Source organism: Condylura cristata, unplaced genomic scaffold (assembly GCF_000260355.1).
Source record: "Condylura cristata isolate star-nosed mole 26May11 unplaced genomic scaffold, ConCri1.0 scaffold00024, whole genome shotgun sequence".
In the NCBI taxonomy this organism is placed as follows: Eukaryota; Metazoa; Chordata; class Mammalia; order Eulipotyphla; family Talpidae; genus Condylura; species Condylura cristata.
The window spans coordinates 32,405,734-32,427,685 of record NW_004567125.1 but is presented as its reverse complement, the minus strand read 5'-3'; the positions used below and the strand labels follow the sequence as shown (position 1 = coordinate 32,427,685).

Here is a 21,952-nt window from a genome sequence, read left to right as displayed (position 1 = left end):
GCTGGGAGCACGCTTAGGCGAGGCATTCTCAATAAAGTGGGACCTAGCAGAAAGCAAGCAGACAGCTCTCTGGCCAGACATCCTCCCCTGTCTAGAAGGACAGGACGGGATGGGCAAGCTAACTGTTCTCCAGAGTCAGAGAGCAGACACTTTTCCACTGACCACTGGGTTCCCACCCAGGACCTCGAGGGCAGGGTCAGATGAGAGGGCACAACCTTTAGTCGTTTGGCCTCCGGGCACTCCGTATCTATCCAGTCTGCGGCCACCTCCCCCATCAGACTCTCGCCCTTTGTCATGTTCCTGAAAGGGAGAGATGAGAGGGGACAATGGATATATGTGACCTGGGAAGAGGACCAGAGGTGGGGTCAGAGCAGGAGCACAAAGGTGAGGTCAGAGTCTAGGCTTGGGGTCCAGGGTCCTGGGTCAGTGGGCACGAGGCAGGCCTGGGTACAGGCTCCACTGAGGGGGTGTGGGATAGGGTTAAGGTTACAGGGAAGTCAGGTGTTCTGAGGGGTCACGAGTGGGGTCTTAAGGTGGGAAGGGACAGAACTGGAGATCGGGGTTCAGATCCATGGTTTTTGAGATACGTGAGGGTCACAGGCGTAGAGCAGGGTTATAGATCCTATCAGAGGTCACGGAGGATGGAGAAATGGCCAGGGTTGAGTAGATTGTGGTAAGGGGTTAGGAGGCCAGGAGTCTCAGAAGAGGGATACATTCAAGGTTTAGGCCAGGGTAGGGTTGAAGATCTTAAGGAATAGGTCAAGAAGTTGGATGTGAGACCCAAGGCCAAGACAGGGGTTGAAGATCATGAGGAATGATGTGGAAAGAGGGTGAGAGATCAGGGTGACTTAGGGCAGTGCTGGTATTAGGAGGCTCAAAATATAGGGGTGAGGGTGTGAGGTGCTGGGGTGCAAGCAAACATCAGTAGTGTCAGCAGTCTGTGGAAACAAATGCTAAGCATCAGGGTGAAATCAAAGAAGCTAGGGTTAAAACGGGACCAGGATAGGATTTCGGTAATGGGCACTTGGACCTAGAAGATACGGTCAGGGGTCATGACTCAGGAGTGATCCCCAGGGTCAGTGGTCGGGGTAGAGTATGAAATTCGGGTCAGAAGTCAGAGTCCAGGTGGATTCAAGGGCTCATGAGGCCCCACGTGAGGGACTAGGGTGCAGGAAGGGTCCTCACTTCATGCCTAGTGCATCTTGGCCCACAGGCTCCCGCCGGCCTTTGTGGCCAGTGGTCACGTCCTTGTGCAGCGCGAAGCCCTCGGGGAACCAAAGGGTGCTGTGCTCCCGCTTGCGCCGGGCCACCATGACGCCGAGGACGAGGATGACCAGCAGAAAGACGGCACTGGCAGCCAGCAGGGGCAGCAGCGGCATACTGGGCTCTGGCAGCTCCAGGGCCTCCCCTGCAGGTGGGAAGCGGAGACATCAACCCCAGCTCTTGGCCAGCCCACCTTGACCCCTGACTGGCAGGCAGGGGCCTCACCCCGGGCAGCCCTCAGCGGGTAGGGAAAGTCCAGGCGCTCCACGGCTGACAAAGCTCCCAGGTAGTCGGCTGCACTCTGGGCATCGGGGAAGCAGTGGTCATTCTCCGGCGACTGCAGGCACAGTCGATTGTCAATCTCTAACATCACCACGGAGCTACGAGGACATGGGGAGAGATAGGTTTGACAGACAAGGTCCTCCTTCCTGCGCTGAGTTCAGAAGGGCCATCTCTACTCACCCGCTCACCATGGCCAGAGCACCCCAACCTGGCATCCAAACCCACCACACCCCCAAAACCAGTCTTTCTGGAGCCACGAGGATCCTCTGAGCCATGGATCGGGGCAGTTTTCGTGCCCACATAAGTGGATGTCCACGGTGTGAGAGCAGATGGCTGGAGTAGACTGATGTCTCCATCTCTGAGCCCACCCCACCGTGGGAACCCCATCCTCGACCCACAGCCCCCAGTAGGTGCCAGCACCTATGTCTGAGCACTGGCTTCTCCCAGATGACAGCTGCCCCTTCTCCAGAGAACTGGCCATACTGAAGTGGAGGCCTCTTCACTTGCAAGGGGACAGCCCTGAGAGCACAGAACTGGCAGACAGGTATACCAAGGCGAGCCCTCCTGCCTCGGGCTGACGTCGACTCTGCCTGCTTCGTGCACTTCTAGAGTTACCCGTGAAGTCCGACTGGGGCTGGCCCTGCGAGGCCTCCGACTACCTACTTCACTTACTCCCCCGCTCCATCCTCAGTCCCTCTCTCCTGAGTCAGTCAACACACCCCATGTAGCATCCCCACCCAGGCTCTGCTTCCAGGAACCCAGCCCCTCGCAACTCTGTCTTCCTTGGGATCCCCAGCGCCTCATGCCCCAGATCTTCTGCTCCCTCTCTTTCTGGCTTCTTCCATCTCCTCCTTTCTGGGCCAATTTCCCTCAACCAACCCTCAGATCTCAGTGTCCAGAGATCACAATTCTGCCCCTTCTCTCCCGGTTTGAGTTGCTCCATGACTTCAATGACAGTCACTATCCTTCTTTCATGGTCTGTCCTCAGCCACCAGTCATTTTCTGGAGGTCTCCACCACATCCCCACAGTCCTCAAACTGTTCAAGTCCCAAAGTGACCCAGGTTTTCTGACCCGTGAACTCATCTGATCACTCGGTGACCCCAGCCAGGGAGGGGTACATAGCCACCCTCTTCCATGGCCCCCATTCCAGCCACACCCAGCCAGAGCCCCTTCTCTAAAATCCAGCTCTCTTCTGTGGCCCCGGCCCCTAAGAGGCCACACCTCCCTTCTGGCTTCTCACCATCAGCATAGTTGTATACTGTCCTTGTTGAAAAAAGAACAAAAATAAAAAACCGATACACATGTCCTCAGCCACTCCCCTAACCCCGTCTCTCCAGAAGTACAGAAGCAGAAAGCACTAAAGCTTGGGGAGAGGATAATTGGCAATTCTGCTGCCCAAAGGATGCTTTGCCCATGTCTGGGGCATTTTTGGTTGCTACACCTTGCAGGTGAGTGGAAGGGTGCTTTCTACGTCCAGTAGAGGAGTCCAGGAATGCTACGCAGCGCCCTGCTGTGCACCGGGCATGATCTGGCCCCACATGTCGGTGGTGCCAAGGCTGAGATCTGTTGGACCCACTGGAGAAGGCTCTCCAGGAAGTAAGGGTAAAGAACACGCACCGGACCAATGGTGCCCCACCCCCATCCCCCACCAGCCTGAGCGGTGGCGCCACTCACCCGATCACCTCGGCGGCCAGCTCCCTCCGGTTGCGGGATTCTGAGCCAGGCCAGGGCCGGTGGTAAGGGAAGACCATGGCCTGGCCGTTCTCGTCCAGGCGGAAGCGCAGCGAGGTGCGCAGGATGCCGCTGAGCCGCTGCAGAAAGTCGGCGCTGGAGCGCAGCAGCTCCTCGGGGGGCAGGAGCACAGTGAGCACCAGCACCCCTCGGGCCAGGAGGGCCGGCACTTCGCCCGCACAGTCCAGCCCGTCCCAGCCGCACTCCTCTGTGTTGCAGCCTTGGTCGCAGCGGCCATCAGCAAAGTGGTCGGCGCAGTACTTCTCGTACACCGGGCTGGGGGCGCAGAGGGATGGGGTCAGGGGCCTCTGAGTGCCTGCTCCCGTGCGCATGCGCCCCTGCACACACCAGCGCCGGCAGTACCCGCGCAGGCAGTACTAGCACGGGACTAGAACGGGTCTGCACGTCCCGGGCTTTCTGCAAACCAGCCATTTATTCGGCAAACCAATGGCTGTTGGCAAGACTGCCAGAAGAAAGGAGGATGTGATCCAGGCAAAAATCCTGGCTCGTTTGGTGTTGGCATTCCAGGGGACAGAGGCAGACATTAGGTAAGATGAATGAGCAGATCATATATTCCATTCACCAGTCAGTAAGTTAAATGTAAACACATGTACGCACAGTGCTATAGAGAGTTAAATAGTAAGGGAAAATATAAAACAGGATTTCTGGGGGTTAGCCAGTGAGAAACTCACTGGGACAGTGTTACTGAGCAAAACCTTGGAGGTGAGGAAGGCTTCCTGAAGGAAGAACCTTCCAGGGAACCCACACTGCAAAGGCCCTGAGGGAGAACCAAGGCTGAGTATCAGAAAAATGGCAGAGAGAGCGACTGGGGGTGTGGGTGGGGATGCCCACAGGGAGATCAAGGAAGTGAAGGGTTCCAAGCGGACAGAACACAGAGGGGCCGAAGGCGGCAGAGCACACGGGAAGGGCAGACGGTGTGCAGAGAACAGAGAGAAGGCTCATGAACCAGCACAGAGAAGGGTAGGAAAAGATAGGCAGTCATGGACAGAAAAAGTGGCAAAAACGGTTCAGGAAGGGACAGGACAGACAGAAGCACATGGATGAACAAAGACAGGCTGGCATACGGACAGCAAGAGGAACATCTGAAGGCCATGTACAGACAGCAAGGGGTCAGACAGGTATCTGTGAGTACAGAGGGAAGAAAGGAATTCAGGTGGACAGATAAACAGGGCACAGGGCTAGACATATGGGATGCCCAGGGAGTCAGGAAAAAAAACATGCAGGGTCATGGGTGGTCAGATAGATGGACACATTGAAAGACAGACCGGGCACACATGTGGGTGAGACAATCAGAAGTGGCACAAGAATGGGCATGTGAGGTGCACAGAGGGATGGGCACAGCACTAGGAAAGACAGACAGGGTACACAAAGAAACAGATGTGGCAGATGAATGGACAGCTGAATAGATGACCTAAGGATGACCAAAATGACAGGTCATGGCAAATGGATGGACAGAAAGAGAGGCAGGAAACAGAGGCAGACTCCATGGATGGCCAGCTATGGCACACAGACAGACTGACAATCAACAAATGTCAGAAGGATAAAGAGGCAGAGCCCATGGATGGTCCTGGGGCAGACAGACTGATGGGGATGAATAGATGGACACACTAACAGAGAAGCAGTCATATGTGAACCATGGCCAGGCAGACTGGGTGAATATACAGACAGACGGCCAGACAGACATCAGACTCACTTGCAGGAGCGCTCACGGCCCCCTGTGCGGCAGTCGAAGTTGTCATAGAGGCAGCCCGGGGAGCTGCAGGCAGGGTCGCAGCGGCTGTTGTTGAAGAGGCGCCAACACTGCAGCGCCGCACACTGCCGCCAGGGGTCGCCCACGCTCAGCGAGCAGTCGCCGCCATCCCAGCCGCAGCCACGGGTGTTGCACTCGCGGTCACAGCGCTTGTCCCCGCTTTTGGCCTGGCAGGAGGCGCTGGGGCACAACGGCTCCTCCGGGGCCTCGGCCACCGCGGCGGGCACCTCGCAGCGCGGCCCGGCCCAACCTGGCGCACAAGCGCACCGGTAAAAGGGCGCGAGCGGGACCGGGCGGCAGGAGCCCCCGTGGAGACAAGAGGAAGTCGTGCAGCTGGTGTTCGCATCCCCAGGGACTGACCCCCGGAAACCGCGGCAGGCGGGCCCCGATAGCCCCGGGGGACAGGCGCAGCGCGGCCCACGGACCGTCTGCTGGCATGGGACGCCCACTGGGCACTGCAGCTCCCGGCAGGAACGCGCCACCTGCTCGCAACGCGGGCCCCAGAAAGGCTGGGGGCCAGGTAGGAGAGAAAAAAAAAAGAGAGAGAGAGCAGAAGTAGGGTAGGGGAAGGGGGAAGCAGGTGAGCAAGGGAGGAGTGAGAGGGAGAGAGGTGGAAGCAGGGTAGAAAAGGATTGAGGGTAAAAGGTTTTAGGTTGACGGGGGAGAAAAAAGGATGGGAAGATCAGGACTTGGGAAAGGTTGAGCCCCAGGACAGAGCACCACCTCTCCCCCTTCCATGGGGGCCAACTTTGCAGAAAAGCCCCACCTCCCTCAGGAGGCCACATCTCCAAACCCCGGACACAAACACTCACACTCCAGGTAATTTCAGCATTTCCCAGGAGCCCACTTTTCTGTCACCTACAGCTACATGTTCCATGTTCCACCTCCCTCCCCTCTTCTCCAGGAAACCCATACTCTGGACATGAGCCGTACCGGCCACTTACCGGGATGCAGTGGCAAGCAAAGGTGAGCCCACCCCCAGGGCCTGGGCTGGGATGGCACTGGCCTCCATGCTGGCATGGTTGGGACTGGCAGGGAGACAGGACAGTCTGACAGCGGGGACCTGGGTAACAAGGGAGGGGTGAGAGCTGTGGATTAGCCACAGTGAGGGAACACGGGCAGAATCCCAGGCCAGACCGCTGTACTTACCTGTGAAGCCGGCATGGCAAAGGCAGTGGAAGCCCCCACCGGGGTCCTGCAGGCAGTCGCGAGTGTGTGCTGCATGACAGACACCTGGGCGACACTCGTTGATGTCTGCCTCGCAGCGCAGACCAGTGTATCCTGGAGGGCAGCTGCAGCGGAAGCCACCTACCAGGTCCATGCAAGTACCATTGTGCAGGCACCGGGGGCTGGCATCCAGGGGTAGCCCTGGGCCACAGTCGTCCTCATTAATTTCGCAGAGCACGCCTGGGAGAAGGGAGCGTGAAGGGACCATTAGAAGGGGATGGAGATTCATTCTCTTCTCCTGTCCCCCAACCCTGGCCCTGATGTACCCTGTGTCCCGGGGGGGCAGGAACAAAGATATCGAGCCACAAGGTCAATGCAGAAGCCCCCGTGTTGGCAGGGCTGAGAGGCACACTCGTCCACATCATCTTCACAGTTATCTCCAGTGTAGCCAGCTGGACACTGCAGTTGCGGGGGTGGAGACAGGGGCCTACTCAATGCAGAGGAAAAGACACTCCTCATGCAGACCCAGAGCGTGCAAGCACAGATGGATACAGTCACCCAACACAGGAGATATGCCCAGTGTGCAGAAAACACACACAACACAAGGAAACACACTCAGACACAGGACACCGAGACACAGAGGCCACAGACACCATTGCCAAGAGACACACACAGGTCAGAGGCACGGGAGAAACACCCAGATCTACCCCAAACACGACTCTCTAGCTCATGCACTTACAGCAGAGATGCCTTGCACAGAGAAACACATAAATGCTTCCAGGAAACAACTAAAGAGAAAGGCACCCCCAGACCTACCCAGAGAGATACCCACAAAGATACACCCAGAATCATGAAAGCAGAACCCCAGACAAGCCTAAGGAGAGACGCACCATACCAGCCCAGACACACCCAGGCACAACTAGCTCCTCTCTGTCCTTCCTCAGGTGCCCCTTACCTCACACATGTAGCCCCCCATGTAGCCTCGGCAGGTACCCCCATGCTGGCAGGGCTGGGCCAAGCAGGGATCCACTTCCTGCTCACAGTGGCTGCCTGTCCGACCCTCCAGGCACACACAGTAGTGGGAGCCATCCTTGTTCACACACTGCCCACCGGCCTGACACAGCTGCTCCAGCTGTACTCCTGCATGAAGGGGCAGCGGTGTCAAGCACATGTCCCCTCTCCTGCCCGCACCCCACACCCAACACCCCCGGCATCAGTCACAGTCTCACGCCACCCCCGTCTCTCTTGCTCTCGCCAACACACAAACATGCGTGTCTTCAGTCTCCAGAGACACACACTGTTCAGGCCCTGGTCAGCTGTTATTTATACACTCATACTCAGCTACGCCATCACAAATCCTCATCCAGCTCACACCAGCAGAAAGTACGCACACACACAGCCGGCCCCACACGCCTGACCACTGAGTCCGCCTCACCTATCTGGGCTGCCGCCTCCCTGCAGGGCAGGCTCTGGATGTCACAGAGGTGGCCACTCCACCCAGGGGGGCAAAGGCAGTAGAAAGATGCCCCGTTCTGGGAACAGCGACCCCCATTCTGGCAAGGCGAACAGCTACACCAGTCTATCAGCGTCTGGAGGGTAAGCCCATAGCGTTAGGGTTTGTGGAACCCCTAGAAACCACACCCCAACTTCTCTCTCAGGATCTTAGGCAGGCCCCTACCACAGAACTTCCAGACCCTCTCCCAGGATCCCAACCAGGCCCCTTACCATAACTCCCCTTCAAAGCCCTCCCCTATAGAGGCCAGTTCCTCCTGCAGCGTGCCCAACAGACCCCTGCCCAGGGTCCCAGGCTGTCCCCCTGACCTGAGACATTCCTCCAACACTCCTCTGCAAGACCCATGACCCCACCCACCTGGCAGTAGGTGCCTGTGAAACCCTCAGGGCAGGTGCAGAGGAAGCCAGGGTAAGTGGCAGTGCAGATGCCCCCGTGCACACAGGGCTGCGAGACGCAGGGGTCGGCCTCATGTTGGCAGTGTGCACCCACGTAGCCCGGGCGGCACAGGCAGCTAAAGGAGTTCACGCCGTCCATGCAGGTCCCACCATTGAAGCAGGAGCTGAAAAGGAAGAAAGGGGGTGAGTCAGGCCCCACGTCCCCACAGGCCCCGCGTCCCCACAGGCCCCGCCCACTCTCAGACACCCTCCCACCACAGAGTGGGTACACTGAGCCCTTCCCGACTCAGAACCAGAAGCTGCAGCCCCAGTAGCAGCCTTGCCTGTCCTGCCCTGTCCTGCCCCATACCTTCAACTTACCAGGTTCTTCAGCGCTAAAATGGGAGCCACATGGAGAGCCCCTCCCCAGGCCAGGGGAACAGAATCTCTAAGGTCATCTCCAAACAGACACCCTGCCTCCCAGACACAGCCCCACCAGGCCACCAGGCATGAGTGCAGAGGTAGGAGTCAAGTCACGGAGCCCACCAGCCACTTCATCTCAAGTATGATGCCCCAGCTGATGCCAGAGCCCCCACTCCCAAGTAGAGGTCCCACCCACCTGGAGCTGCAGTCTGGTAGGTCCTGCTCACAGTAAAAGCCTCCATATCCCGGTGGGCAGGTGCAAGTGAAGGAAGCCACGTGGTCCATACAGGTGCCAGGACCGCAGGGGCTGCTCAGACACTCATCCACGTCTTGGGCGCAGTGGGGGCCAGCAAAGCCAGGGAGGCAGGAGCACGAGAAAGAGCCCACGCCGTCCTGACAGGAGCCGCCATTCAAGCAGGGGTCTGTAGCGGGGAGCAGGGAGGCCTGTCACTGTCCTGGTCCCCCATCGGCCAGCCTAACCACCCACATCTTGCACAGAGGAGACTCGAGAGGCAACCAGAGTCAACTGAGAGGGCACATTTGGCCTGAGGCATCAGTGTGTCCACTTCTGTGTGGCTCTCCCCTCTAGTATCAGGGGACCTCACCTATATGGGTGAGAACCAAAAGATCCCTTAGAGCTGCCGAGCACCTGCCACTGGTTGGGTCTGCTCTAATCCTGGGCTGGCACAAGAGGCCTCCCCAGACCTTTATTGGCCAGGACTGACCACTGACATGTGTCTACAGAGCCCTTGAAATGTGGTTGGTCCAGGGCACTCTCTGGTGGCGCAGCAGATTAAAGCACAGCACTAAATATGGCTGGTCCAAACTGAGGTGTGCTGTAAGTATAAAATACACACTAGTTTTAAGCCTTGTTTGTTAGACAACATAAAATATCTCAATTATTTTTATTTTGATGACACGTCAAAATGATAGTATTTTTATATGTTTGTTCAAAAGTATAACACATGGGCCCTCCCTGGTGGCACAATGGGTTAGAACGCAGCACTGCAAGCTGGCCTCAGCCGTTTCAGTGAGTTCAATCCCCGGCCCAGACGGCAGACCTCTCCTGACTCGCCCGCTGCTCCCCTCAGCAGTGTACTTCATCAGTCAGCCTGTTCTGCTCCCCACTCTGTCTCTGGTGAAGCCTCTCACTGTCCCTACACCTCTGGACTGTACCCCAGTTCTGTATGCATAAATAAATCAATCTTTTAAAAAAAAGTATTAACACATAGGTATATTTTACTTCCATAATGTGGTTACTAGAAAAATTTTCATTGCGTTGTGTGGCCTGTGATATTTGTCCAGGGGAAAGCAGTCCTGGAGAACTCACTGGTACCTATTACCGCATACTTGCACGCAGCCCTGACTTGTAGTGTAGCCCCAGCAAGTCTGAGGTCTACAGATTTCAGAGTCAGCCAGATCTGTGCTCTATTCCCTGCTCATCCCCTAATGTGCTGCATGACCTCAAGCAAGTACATTTCCTTGGACCTCAATTTCCATGAGTAAAATGGGAGAAGTAAGAAAACGGTGAAGATAAAATGAAAGCCCAGTGCTAGGCACACGCTATGGACTTGATTAACACATTCCCTAGGGCTCTTCCAGGAGCTCCCGCCCCTCCACCCCCCACCCCGCAAACTCACTGGGGTCACAGTCATTGATGTCTTGATCACACGAGGGGCCACTGTAGCCCCCATGGCAGGTGCAGCTGAAACTCCCCGCCAGGTTGGTGCAGGTTCCGTGCAGGCCGCAGGGGGAGGGGCCAGCACACTCATCCACATCCTGCTGGCATCGCGTGCCTGGGGTTTAAGGTGACATCTAAGGTTAGATGTGAGGGTACCTGGTGTTCAACCCAGGGGCTGAGATGAGTGAAGGTAAGAATTAGATGTGTGGTCATCTGCCTCTGGGCATCTGCTCTGGAACATGCTGTTCGGAACTACTTTTTGTTTCAGTAGGTGAAGGTGTCCTCTTAGGCAGGACTTAGTGCTCCTCCAGGAAGCTACCAACGGACCCTCAGCTGAGTTTTCACCTCCCCACATCCCCACCTCATATCCCTTTCGAGTCTCTACAACTGACCCCATGGGCTTGTTGTGTCAGTATCCACCTCTGAAAGCCCTTCTAAAAGGCAGGGCCAGAGGCAGGTCCCCCTCTGGTTCTCTAGAGTCACCCAGCATGGGTACAGAGAAGGCAAAGGGGGAGAGAAAGAAAAGCAGCTGATGTACCTTGCCACCCCGGGGGGCAAGAGCAGACAGCCAGCTGGCCAGGGACAGACTCGCAGTGGCCTCCATGCTCACAGGGGTTCAGAATGCAGGGGGAGAGCAGCTCGCACTGGCGGCCTGTGGTGGGCAGGCAGAGTGACACTGTCTTAAGAGATTTCACGTTCCCATCTCGCCCCTACCCCACCCCCACCAGGGTCTCCACCTTAATACCCACCTCCTAGCTCCTGGGGGCAGAGGAAAAAAGGGCAAATGTAAAGGAGAGAGAGGCCATGAAGCAAAGGGAAGTGAGAAGGAAGAAGGGGGCCAAGGGGGGCGCTGGCAAGGGGAAGTAGGGACAACACACCCTGGACACCAGGGGGACAGGTGCAGCGGAATCCCGTTCCATCACTGGTACAGGTCCCACCAGCCAGGCAGGGCTGGGACTCACAGGCGTCTCTAGCAAGTTTTTGGCTGCACTGGGAGCCACTCCAGCCAGGCTCACACACACAACGGAACCTGTTGGGGGAGGCAGTCAAGGCCAGCACTTGGGCAGGACAGTGGGGAGGCAGGAGAGGGGCAGACGTCTGGGGAGCAGCCTCACCCTCCAGGTGCATCATGGCAGACGCCGTGACCGCAGGGTTCCTGGGCACAGGGATGACTTGGGGGGAGGCAGAGTGGGGGCAAGGAGCCAGGGGGGCAGAGGCAATGGAAGCCGTTGTCCCCATCCATGCAGGAGCCTCCCTCGCCGCAGGGGCTGGAAGCACACTCGTTGATGTCCACATTGCACAGGGCTCCTGGGGAACAGGAAGGCAACACTCGTCCCAGGACGGCCAGCTTTGCCCTTTCAGCCACACCCTTGAGCGAGGACAACCCTATTCTCATAACCTGTCAGCTCTTACAAAGTAGGGCAGGCACCTACTCAACTCAGGTCATCCTCATCCCAACTCACAGGAAAGTCACTTTCATTTCTACCAGTGGTTACCCTGATCCTACTCGGAAATCCCCACCCCGATTGTGGACACCCTCATCCACATTCCAGGGTACTCCTGTGTCGGGTCAAAGAGAGAGAGCAAAGAGTTGTCGACAATCCTACTGACAAGCACGCACAGAGAGGGGCAAAGCATGGCCAAGAAAGATGCGATTTCACCCCCGCCTATAGAGACCCCTGTCCCATGGTAGCCGCTCGCCCACCTGTGAAGCCAGGTTGGCACACACAGTCATAGCGGTTGATGCCATCCCTGCAGATTCCAAAGGTGCATGGGTTGCTGAGACAGTCATCAATGTTCACCTCACAGTTCACACCTGGGGAAGGGGACATGACCAGGTAGCCACCACTGTGCCCTGCCAGGGTTACCATTCCCATGCAGGATGCCTGTTCACATGCACTGTTCCCGCCCAAGCCCAGCCCCAGGCCTCACCTGTGGTGCCAGGAGGGCAGCGGCAGAGGTACTTGTCTACCAGGTCTAGGCATTTGCCCCCATGGCGGCAGGGCTGGCTGCGACACTCGTCCACCTGACTCTCGCAGCGTGTGCCGGTGTAGCCCGGGGCGCAGGCACACGAGAAGCTGGCGATGCCGTCCACACAGCGCCCGTGGTGACACGGGTCTGGCGAGCAGTCATCCACATTGCGCTCACAGAGCACGCCCTCGAAGCCTGCAGGGATTCAGCGGGTCACGGTCCTCCCACTTGCCTCTGGCCCAGCCCATTCCTGGCTCAGGTCTACCTCAGGCCCGGCCTATGGAGGAGCCAGGCTCAGTTCATGCCCCTTCCCTGCACACTCCACACACCTGCAAGCTCCAAGAATTGCCCCGGCCAGGACCCTTCTAGACTAACCCCACCCCCACCCCCCCAGGGTGCCTCAGATCCTCACACTATCAGTCCAGTTTTGCCTCACTCTCACCTGAAAACAGGAATATGCGGGAGGTACCTGAGAACAAGTGGGATCCTTCTTCTTCCTCCTTCTCAGGTCACAAGTGCCCAGTATCCCAGACAGAGGCCTGTAGCCCCACCACTAATCTTACTGCGTAACTGGCTCCACCCCTAGGTTATAACAGGGGGCCGTGCAGCCCTACCCCCAAGTTTTCACCCAAGCTGTCATCAGTCCTTTGGCCCCCCTAACCCAGCCTCCAGTTTTCCCGACCAATCATCAGCCGGCCCTCACCCTCCGCACAGTGGCACTCATAGCCATCAGGCTGGTCCACACACTTGGCGCCATTCCTGCAGGGAGTGCTTGCACATTCATCCACATCCAGCTGACACATGAGCCCGCTGAAACCTGGGGTGGGGAGCAGGGTGAACAGAGGCACAGAGCTGTCAGAGCCTAACTCCTTGCCCACCCAGCCTGCATGAGTTCGATCCCCAGACAGGGAGCTGACCACATGGCACAGCAGACCTCTCCTGTCTCACCCACCTCTCCCCTCAGCAGTGTATTTCAGTAGATCCACCTGTTATGCTCCCCACTCTGTCTCTGGTGAATCCTCTCCCTACCCCCCACCCCCTGCACCTCTGCCATGTACCTCAGTTCTTTGCCCCTGCAGGGACCCATCTTTTTCGGAATCCCTAACCCAGGGTGCTTACCTGAGGGGCAGGTGCAGCTGAAGCCGTTGACTCTGTCCTTGCAGACTCCGCCATTGACGCATGGGCTGCTCTGACACTCATCCATGTCCACCTCACAGTAGGTGCCAGTAAAGCCTAGAGATTGAGGGAAGAGGGTTGGGCCAAGGGGCTACCCTGGGGGGAAAGTTGGGGGTCGGGGGAAATACTCTATCGCCCTCTTATATAGACAGTTCCCTAAGCCTTTGGTTTTGCTTCTGGCCCAAGTTTAGTACAAAATGTGTGCAGTCTCCACCTGAGCCCAGCACAGCCCCTGATCTCACCCTCAAACCATCCCCAAACCCCAGTGTGTCCTAAGTTCCAGGCCTATTCCCAGCCCCCTCTAAGGGGTTCCAGACTCTATTTGATCTTGGCCCCAGCCAAGCACAAGACTCCTCTCTGGTCCCACCTCCACCTCAGCCAGGGTTATGTCTCTTAGAATCTCATTCTAAATTCAGCTCCACCCCACTTCCACTCTCCAGGGTTCTCACAGGGTTCTCTAGCTCCACCCCTAGCCTCAGGACCCTCCTGAGCCATACCCACTACATACCTGCCATGCAGATACAGGTGAACTGGCCTATGCGGTCTAGACATGTGGCCTGGTTTCGGCAGGGCCCAGATAGGCACTCGTTGACATCTGTCTCGCATCTTGGGCCAGTGTAACCACGACCACACTGGCACAGGAATGAGCCCTGTGTGTTCACGCACTGGCCCAGGTGTTCACATGGGTTGGCACCTGTGAAAATAGGCAGAAGGGGGTAGGTGCAGGCAGCTGAGGACTCGCCTCTCCTCTCCTTCCCAACACTAAAATAACATCCCCCTTACCAATGGAGCACTCATCCACATCCTGGTCACATGCTCCACCAGTAAAACCAGGTGGACAGGTACAGATGGCCCTGCCATTAACGGGGTTCGTGTCACAGATAGCATCCTCATGACAGGGATTGCTGACACAGGCATCATCTAGGTGACACAGCAGTCCTGGGAAGCAACAGGCAGCAGTCAAGGGCACACCTTCTAGTTCTGCCCAGTGGCACCACACACCAGCACAATGTTTTCTATTTTGTTTACACTATCCTGCTCTGTAATTTGGTAGCCGTTTCTCCCCAACCATTTATCATTAAATAAAAAAAGTATCATGAGGCTTCCCTGGAGGGCTAGGGGTTAAGTCTCAGCGCTACCACTGCAACAGCCCTCCAGCAGCAAAGTGGCCTGAGTTTGATCCCCCGCCAGGGAGCTGATCTACATGGCGCGGCAGACCTCTCCTGTCTTGCCCACTACACCCCTCAGCAGTGTACTTTGGTAGGTCTGCATGTTTTGCTCCCCACTCTGTCTCTAGTGAATCCTCTTGCTTCTCCCCAGCCATTACCCCAGTTCTCCTATGCAAAAACAAATAAAATAAAAATTTTACATTAAAGGAATAATTCTTTAAAAAATAAGATCACGAAGTTGAATGACAACAATGCATTATGAAAAATGTCAAACATACAGGCAGATCTACTGAAACACACTGCTGAGGGGAGAGCAGCAGGCCGGTCAGGAGGGGTCTGCCACAACATGTGGGTCACCTCCCCAGCAGGGGATCAAACTTGTGCTGAGATCTAACCCATTGCGCCACCAGGGAGGGTCTAGCTTTTTTTTTTTTCTGAAGCAATTGACAATAAATTGGAAACATACACATAACATCTTTAAATCTATTGATCCTTTTTCTGATAATCAATACTCTCATACTTTGCTTCTATAGAAACCTGTCTGATATGCCCTTCCCTCCATTTCCGAGCTACCTCTGACCTTTGCCACTTCCAAATGTCCCCTCTCTTTCTTAATTAGAATATAGCTCATCAGTCCATGGCATCCCCCCTGACTATACGCAAGCCTCCTCCCAGACCTCTCCAAGCTTACCTTTCATCACAAATCTGGCCTCTAGAATAATCACTCTAATGCTCAAGTCGAACCGCAGCCTGGCTGCCACTCTAGAAATATCAATGGCTCTCTGCTGCCTACATAGAAATAGCCACTCACCAGTCTTGCCCATGGGGCAGGCACAGTAAAAGGAGGCCACCCGGTCATGGCAGGTAGCCCCATGGAAGCACACAGCCGTGGCACAGTCATCGATATTCTGACTGCAGCTCTCCCCTGTCCAACCATTGACACACACGCAGCTGTGACCACCCAGTGTATTGAAGCAGGTGCCTCCATTGTGACAGGCGTTGGGTTGCAGCTGACACTCATCCACATCCTCTGTGCAGAACTGGCCTGTGACACACAGAGGTGATAGTCCAGTCACCTGGAACATCCCTACCCAAGGTCTGTCACCCACTCCCTTCAGCCCTATGCTCACCTGTCCACTCGGGAGGGCACTGACAGTTGTAGGTATTCACGCCATCCACACATGTCCCCCCATTTAGACAACGGTGACCTGGACAGTCATCCACATTTACCTCACAGTTCTGACCCTCAAACCCTACCAGCAGAGGAGGACACAAGGATGGTCATTGCCAGGCTGACCGGCAACCCCCAACCCTGACACCTCCCCTGGGCCCCACTCCCTCACCAGGAAGGCAGGCACAGTCGTAGGTGAGATCACTGCTCTGCCTACAGGTGCCCCCATTGCGGCATGGTGAAGGAGCACAGGGCATAGCGGGACTCTCACACAGTGGCCCCGTGTAGCCAGCAGGGCACTGGCAACGAAAGGAGCCAAGGGTGTTGAGGCAGGTGCCACCATGGTGGCAGGGGCCGCCGGTCCGGCATTCATCCACATCACTTCGGCAGCTACGGCCCTGGTAGCCAGGTGGGCAGGAGCAGATGTACCGTCCATCGGTCCCCACTGAGCAGCGAGCACCATGGGCACAGGGGTTGCTGAGGCAGGGATCTGGCAGGGAGCAGTCAGGGCCTGGAGGGACCGGGAGAAGATGAGCTAGGACTGGCCACACTCTTGCCTCCCTCTCCTCCGGGCGCTCCCTTACCTCGGAAACCACGGGGGCAGCGGCAGGAGAACCGGGCAGCACCCGCCACCACAGAACTCTGGCAGACACCACGGCCAGCACAGGGTCCCGAATGGCATGGGTCTTCCAGCTGGCACCTTTCACCTACCCAGCCTGGTGGGCACCTGTGAACAGACAGCTGTGTGGGACCCGTACAAGGCAGGAGTGTCCCAGGCATGAATTATATCAACAGCCCAGCAAACACACATGCTTGTTCAATCACCCACAAATAGTCACTAAGTACCTACTCTAGTCTTAGCAATAGAAGTGCAACAGAAAGCACAATACAAATGGCCGGCACCCTCTGGATGCTCACAGCCAGGTCAGGCAAAAAGACAATATACAAATAATGAATTAATATACAACAGCAGGGGATGGTAAGGGTCACGAGGACCATAAAAATGTAGTGGGTGGAGTGGTAAGGGCAGAAAAAAAAGGCCTATGTCCCAGAACCTGCGAATGTGACCTTATTTGGAAAAAGTCTTTGCAGATGTAAGTGACAGATGTAAAGATGACATCATCACAGGCTGAAGAAGGTGAGGGAGGAAGCCATGGGGCAGTGTAGGGAAGGGCATGCCAGGAAGCAGGAACAACAAATGCAAAGTCTCAGGTTCCAAAAGACAAACACTCAGCACATGGAGACTGGTGACGGGAAAAACACAGATACACAGAGGGACACATCGATTCCATGTACTGTCAATACCCAGACACCCACTCACATCCTCCTACTAAGACATGGCGGACCCCACTGATACTCCTCTCCTGGGGGCATATGAACTACTTCCTTCCATGGCTGGAAGCAGAGATTGTCACTGCTGCTGTACCCCACTTGCTGAGGGAAGGTCCTTCAGTCTGCAGCCCCTCCCCAAACCCACCAAGCAACCTTGAGCCTGAGAATAGGAAAGTTGGAAGTGTTCTTAGGACTGGAAAGCTTCAGAGGGACAATGGTAGGGGTCAGGGGAGGTCCTTGGAGAGGCCAGTGCGTTCAGCCCAGCCTCTTAAGCTGTCCACCCCTCACGAGGGTCCTTCCCTCTGGCTTGTGCCCACAGCTTGGGGCCAAACTAAAAAAGCTGACCCAGTCTTTAGCCTCACTCACAAGAACTCCTCATACTGGCCCCCAACAAAACAGGTTCACGGGGCCGGTGCGGGGTGCAGATGGCCCTAGGAGGGGAGGGCCCGGCTCCCTAAGACCCGCAGCGGAAGAACGCCCGCCCAGACTGCGTTCCGGGAGGGGGCGCACTGCGCCGGCCGCCCAGGACTGCAGTCCCACCGCCTGTCAGGGCGCGGCCGCGTGGACCCCTCCCGGCGCCGAGGGCTGATTCCCACGCTCTGCGCCCCGCGCCCCTGCCGACCGGTCGGGCCGGTTCCAACCTCCACAGCGCCCCGCCCCGCAGCCAGAGCTTTGGGGGAGACTAAAGCGGGGAGCGAGGACTGTAGTGGGAGGGTTGGCAGGAGGAGGCGAGGATTAGAAGCTAGAAACAAGGACATGGGAACCTACTTTGAGGGGGACACTGGAGGACCCTGCGGAATGTGACAGACTGGGGCGTCCCTCAAAGAACACGCGCATTGAAAGAGATCGGGAAAGGGAGAGCTGCCGGGAGTGATTCCCACGGCGCTGCGCCGGAGGACGAGCCCGCTCCACCTCGGGCTGGCCCGGCTCCGGCTCCGGCTCCGGGCGGTAGTGCGCACCGGTGATTCACCTGTCCGGAGAGGGGGCGGGGCAGCCGCGGGCGCGTTCACCTGTCGGCAGGATTCCAGGTGTGGAGCTCCAGTGTACAGGTTCTCCGCCTCCCGTGTGAGAGGCTGTGAGAACGGTCACACGTTCTCCTATCCCCACCACAGCAGACTCCCAGCCCAAGAAAAAAATTTAGTGTGGTTAAGACCCAAGTAGGGCTCCAAAGTGCACGTGTAACTTCAAAAGGCCTCTCCTGGATCTTAAGGCACCCCAGATCTATCTAGCTTGGCCAAGTACACTTGTTGAATAAATGAATCCATTAATGAATCAATTAATAATAATAATATTAAGAAAGGAACTAAGTGTTCCCCCCAACCGTAAGAGTTTACTAGCACGGCACCGATTTCCTGTGTCCCTATCATCAGTCTTACTTATAATAATAATCCCCATCTACTGACACTTACTATATGCTGAGTACTGTGATGAGTTTATCAAGTGAAGGTTCTCTTCATGTTACAATCAACCCCGTTAAGAGGAATTACTACTCCTGCAAAAAGAGGCTCAGAGGCTCAAAGCTTTTGCTCACTGTCCCAGAGCCCAGAACTTAAATGGAGTTCTGTCTCCTTCAGCAATCCCTCCAACCAAGTCTCTGTCTTTCCTTGCATTATCCAATGATTGAATTCTTAGATCCCTTCATGGTCACAAGTCACAGAGAAGCACCCATATTTCACAATGCAGTAAGGTTCCAAAAGGGGAGGTGACTAATCCAAGGTTATATGGCAAGAACACAGCAGAACAGGGCTGTCTCACAGGTCCTGAGATAGGAGAGGGTATCTGCTACTGTCAAGTCACTGTCAATGGTCCCCCTCCACTAGGGACACTATGAGGTGACCTCAGGCAGTGAGAACTTTGTGAAATTGTGGTTATGGTCCCAACTTTCCAGACTAGGTGACTGAAACTTAACAAGTTTAACTTCCTAACAGTGAGCAACAGGATTTGAACTCTGGGCAGATTCCAGACCCCTGCTCAAGTCCAATGGAGAGACAAGAATGTGCCCAAGCCAAACACACACAGGAGGCAGTAGAGTCATCCATGGTGGACACAGAGGCAGGGCACAAGGCAGACACTTCCCCACAGAGGGGCCACTGATGGCTCAGAGCCAGGCACTCACAGGCAGGCAGGCTCCCGGGAGGGCAGCTGGGTGCAGCGACCTCCATTTGCACATGGGCTTCCATCCAGGCAAGGGGGAGCTGTGGGGGTGGTGAAGGAAGGTGGAAGGGCGGTCAGGCAGGCACACAGGAACCCCAGCCCGTGACAGACCCCCCCACCCCAGGCAACAGCTGCATCGAGCTGGGGGTGTCTCTATGGGTGCAGGGAGCCCCCACCATCTACAGTTCCCACGGCCCCCTGCCCTGGTCCCAGCTGTTGGGGCTGCAGCTGTCCCTGCCAGCTAGAACCCTGGGAACCACGAGACAGGGGCAGGCAGGAGGAGGACCAGATGTGGGGGCTCAGGAAACTTCCAGAATGAGGGTGTTGCGGCAGGAAGTGAGGATGCTGAGTGCCAAAGGGGGGCCTGGGGCTGTGTACCCCAAATGGGACGGGGAGAGATAATGAAGGGCATGGGAGTAGGGAATCTTACTTTCCCCTGATGCCCGGCATCTACTCCAGCAGGGCTTTGGGGAGAGGCCAGGGCATGTTCCCCACACCTAGCCAGCACTGCATTTACAAGAATAGCGTATGTGCCGAAGGGTGGGGCAGCTGGCACAAGACGTGAGCTGCCCTGTCCAGCATCCCCATCCCTGAGGGCTCAGTCCCTCTAGGGTGTGGTACAGTTTAACTGTCCTGCCAGATGGGTCAGGGGAGTGGCTGGGTGTGAGGTAGTGGAGAATTGCAGTTTCATGTGCAGGCAGGTATGGTGCCACTGTGTGTTTGGGGGGAGGGGGCGGTGGAGAAAAACAGATAGCTAGGCATGAAAGAGGAAATTAGAAGCAAGCCAGCACAGAGAGGAGACAGTTGACAGAGGCAGACAGAAAGGAAGACAGCGAGCTAGTGAGACAGTGAGTTGAACTGACATCTGATTGGGCCAACATGGGAAATGTCTCTCCTTTAAGGTTCAATCAGACAGGACACTATCACCCAGACAGACACCTGTGAGTGTTTGTGAATTCACCCTGAGGACCACACGACAGTGGCTACTGGCCTCTATTGGGCTGTGGGCTATGTGAACCTCGTATGTTTCTGGCACTCATGGATATAGACGTGTGTTAAATGCATGTAGGCTGGATCTGTTGTGTGTCCATGTAAGCACCATGCATGGGGCATAGTCTTGTATCTGTATGTGTATATGTAGTGTGTGCACGGGTATGTCTGCGTATGGGCTGGGTGTGCCTATCTGCACGTGGGAGCTAGATGCAGGCATGTCCTTGGACATGTCTCTGTGCATCTGAGTGTGTGCAGGCAGCTGTATGAGAACTTGGGCAGGTAATGCACCATGTGTGTGAACAAGTGTGAGTATCCGTGCACATTTTCATTGTGAGCTGTGTATCTTGTGTGAGCTGAATGTGTAGCACATCTGGAGGTACGCTCTGTGTGTGCATGCAACCGTATCTCCGTATGTGTGGCCCAGAGCTGTGTGTGCCTACGAGTGTGTGACAGGCCATGTGTACATATGTGTGCACAAATGTACACTTATTTGCTAGAAAGCCCCAAGGGGTGGCCGCTCCTGCCCAGTCCTGCCCCACTGGCCCCATAACTGGGCTGAAGGGACCATTCCCACCGGCGTCCTTCACCTTTCTCGGATGAGCCCACAGTGGTGTCAGAAGACATAGGGCCTAGACCCATAGGCCTGCCCTTGTGCCTCATTCCCGGGCTAGGCCTCTCTTGGGGGTGCGCCCCCTAAGCCCCCGCCTGGGCCCTGCCGCCGGTCCTGCTTTGTCTGGCAAAGAAAGCGCGAGGCCGGCCAGAGGGAGGGGGTGTCTAGACGGCGCGGCCATTGTCCCGGGCGGGGGAGGAGAGAGCGAGGAGGGGGAGGGGCGGGGGTCCCCGGCAGTCAGGGGAGAGGTTCTGGCTGCAGGGAGGGGGCACTGGAACCCGAGAGGAGCACGTACGTTCGGGCCCCCAATTCCTCTCCTCTCCTCCCCGTGAGGGGGCGCGGTCTCGGGGTCGCCTGGTCCAGGCAGCAGGGGAAGGGAGTGGGGCATAGGACCGGGAGGGGGGAAAGGGGCGCAGGCTTCGCTGTGGCTCCAGCTCCAATTCCAGCTCCGAGTCTTGGCGCGCTCCGGTCTGGGAAGTTTTCTGCGAGTTCAGAGCTCCCAGAACTTCGCGCCCCCTCCCCACCCCACCCCCGCCCGCCCTCCCGCCCGGCCAGGCCTGCCCCGAGTAAGTGCGTGGTGGGGGTTCGGGGGTGCCTTTTGTCACGGGGTACTGGCTCCCACCAGGATCCAGACAGGTATGGGTTCAAAGAGAGTCCCAGAATCTTGGTACCCACCCCCGTCTCTGGTCCCCGCACCTCCAGTTTCCAGTCACGGACTTCTGGATCCATTCATCCCCAGTCTGATAGCTACAAGGTTCCCGTTCCTCAGACCTTTGGGACCCTGCCCTCCCATGCTGAATCCCTACCCCCATTCAACCCTGCCGCTCCCCCCACCCCCGAGGTTGGCCCAGAGGCTCCTGCGCCCCGAATTCCCAGCTCTGGTCTCCGGCTCCAGTCCGCCCTCCCCAGCCCCCTCCTCCACCCCGCCCCCGCCCCTTCCAGACTCCGGAATCCTAGCGCTCCGCTCTCCCCACCCCCCAGGTCCCGGCCCCTCACCTGCAGCCCCCGGCCCCGCTAGCAGCAGCAATATGGGCAGCGACCGCACGGACGGCAGTGGCGGCGGCGGCGAGATCCGGAGGCCGCGGTGGTGGCGGCGCCGGGCCCCCGGCCCCATGGCGACCGGCCGCGACCCTCCCTCCTCCCTCCTTCCCTGGGCTCCGGGCGCGTCCC

The 21,952-nt window shown here is 57.0% G+C and overlaps 1 protein-coding gene across 1 annotated transcript in view; it reads right to left on the bottom strand.

The window, feature by feature from the left end:
• Window positions 1-21,896, bottom strand: part of NOTCH3 (notch 3) — a 29,146-nt gene extending 7,250 nt beyond the window's left edge. The window contains exons 1-29 of the mRNA XM_012728934.1: window positions 21,779-21,896; window positions 21,078-21,136; window positions 17,938-18,035; window positions 16,278-16,420; window positions 15,866-16,204; window positions 15,653-15,775; window positions 15,334-15,567; window positions 14,137-14,292; window positions 13,862-14,047; window positions 13,297-13,410; window positions 12,881-12,994; window positions 12,139-12,372; window positions 11,912-12,022; window positions 11,322-11,514; window positions 11,085-11,236; window positions 10,745-10,858; window positions 10,166-10,321; window positions 8,722-8,947; window positions 8,086-8,287; window positions 7,651-7,804; window positions 7,171-7,355; window positions 6,542-6,674; window positions 6,198-6,455; window positions 5,993-6,111; window positions 4,992-5,557; window positions 3,221-3,553; window positions 1,489-1,643; window positions 1,186-1,408; window positions 216-300 (exon numbers count right to left, since the gene is read on the bottom strand). Of these exons, the coding sequence (XP_012584388.1) occupies window positions 216-300; window positions 1,186-1,408; window positions 1,489-1,643; window positions 3,221-3,553; window positions 4,992-5,557; window positions 5,993-6,111; window positions 6,198-6,455; window positions 6,542-6,674; window positions 7,171-7,355; window positions 7,651-7,804; window positions 8,086-8,287; window positions 8,722-8,947; window positions 10,166-10,321; window positions 10,745-10,858; window positions 11,085-11,236; window positions 11,322-11,514; window positions 11,912-12,022; window positions 12,139-12,372; window positions 12,881-12,994; window positions 13,297-13,410; window positions 13,862-14,047; window positions 14,137-14,292; window positions 15,334-15,567; window positions 15,653-15,775; window positions 15,866-16,204; window positions 16,278-16,420; window positions 17,938-18,035; window positions 21,078-21,136; window positions 21,779-21,896 (5,283 nt within the window). The remainder of the gene's footprint in view (window positions 1-215; window positions 301-1,185; window positions 1,409-1,488; window positions 1,644-3,220; window positions 3,554-4,991; window positions 5,558-5,992; window positions 6,112-6,197; window positions 6,456-6,541; window positions 6,675-7,170; window positions 7,356-7,650; window positions 7,805-8,085; window positions 8,288-8,721; window positions 8,948-10,165; window positions 10,322-10,744; window positions 10,859-11,084; window positions 11,237-11,321; window positions 11,515-11,911; window positions 12,023-12,138; window positions 12,373-12,880; window positions 12,995-13,296; window positions 13,411-13,861; window positions 14,048-14,136; window positions 14,293-15,333; window positions 15,568-15,652; window positions 15,776-15,865; window positions 16,205-16,277; window positions 16,421-17,937; window positions 18,036-21,077; window positions 21,137-21,778) is intronic.
• Window positions 21,897-21,952: the final 56 nt, after the last annotated feature.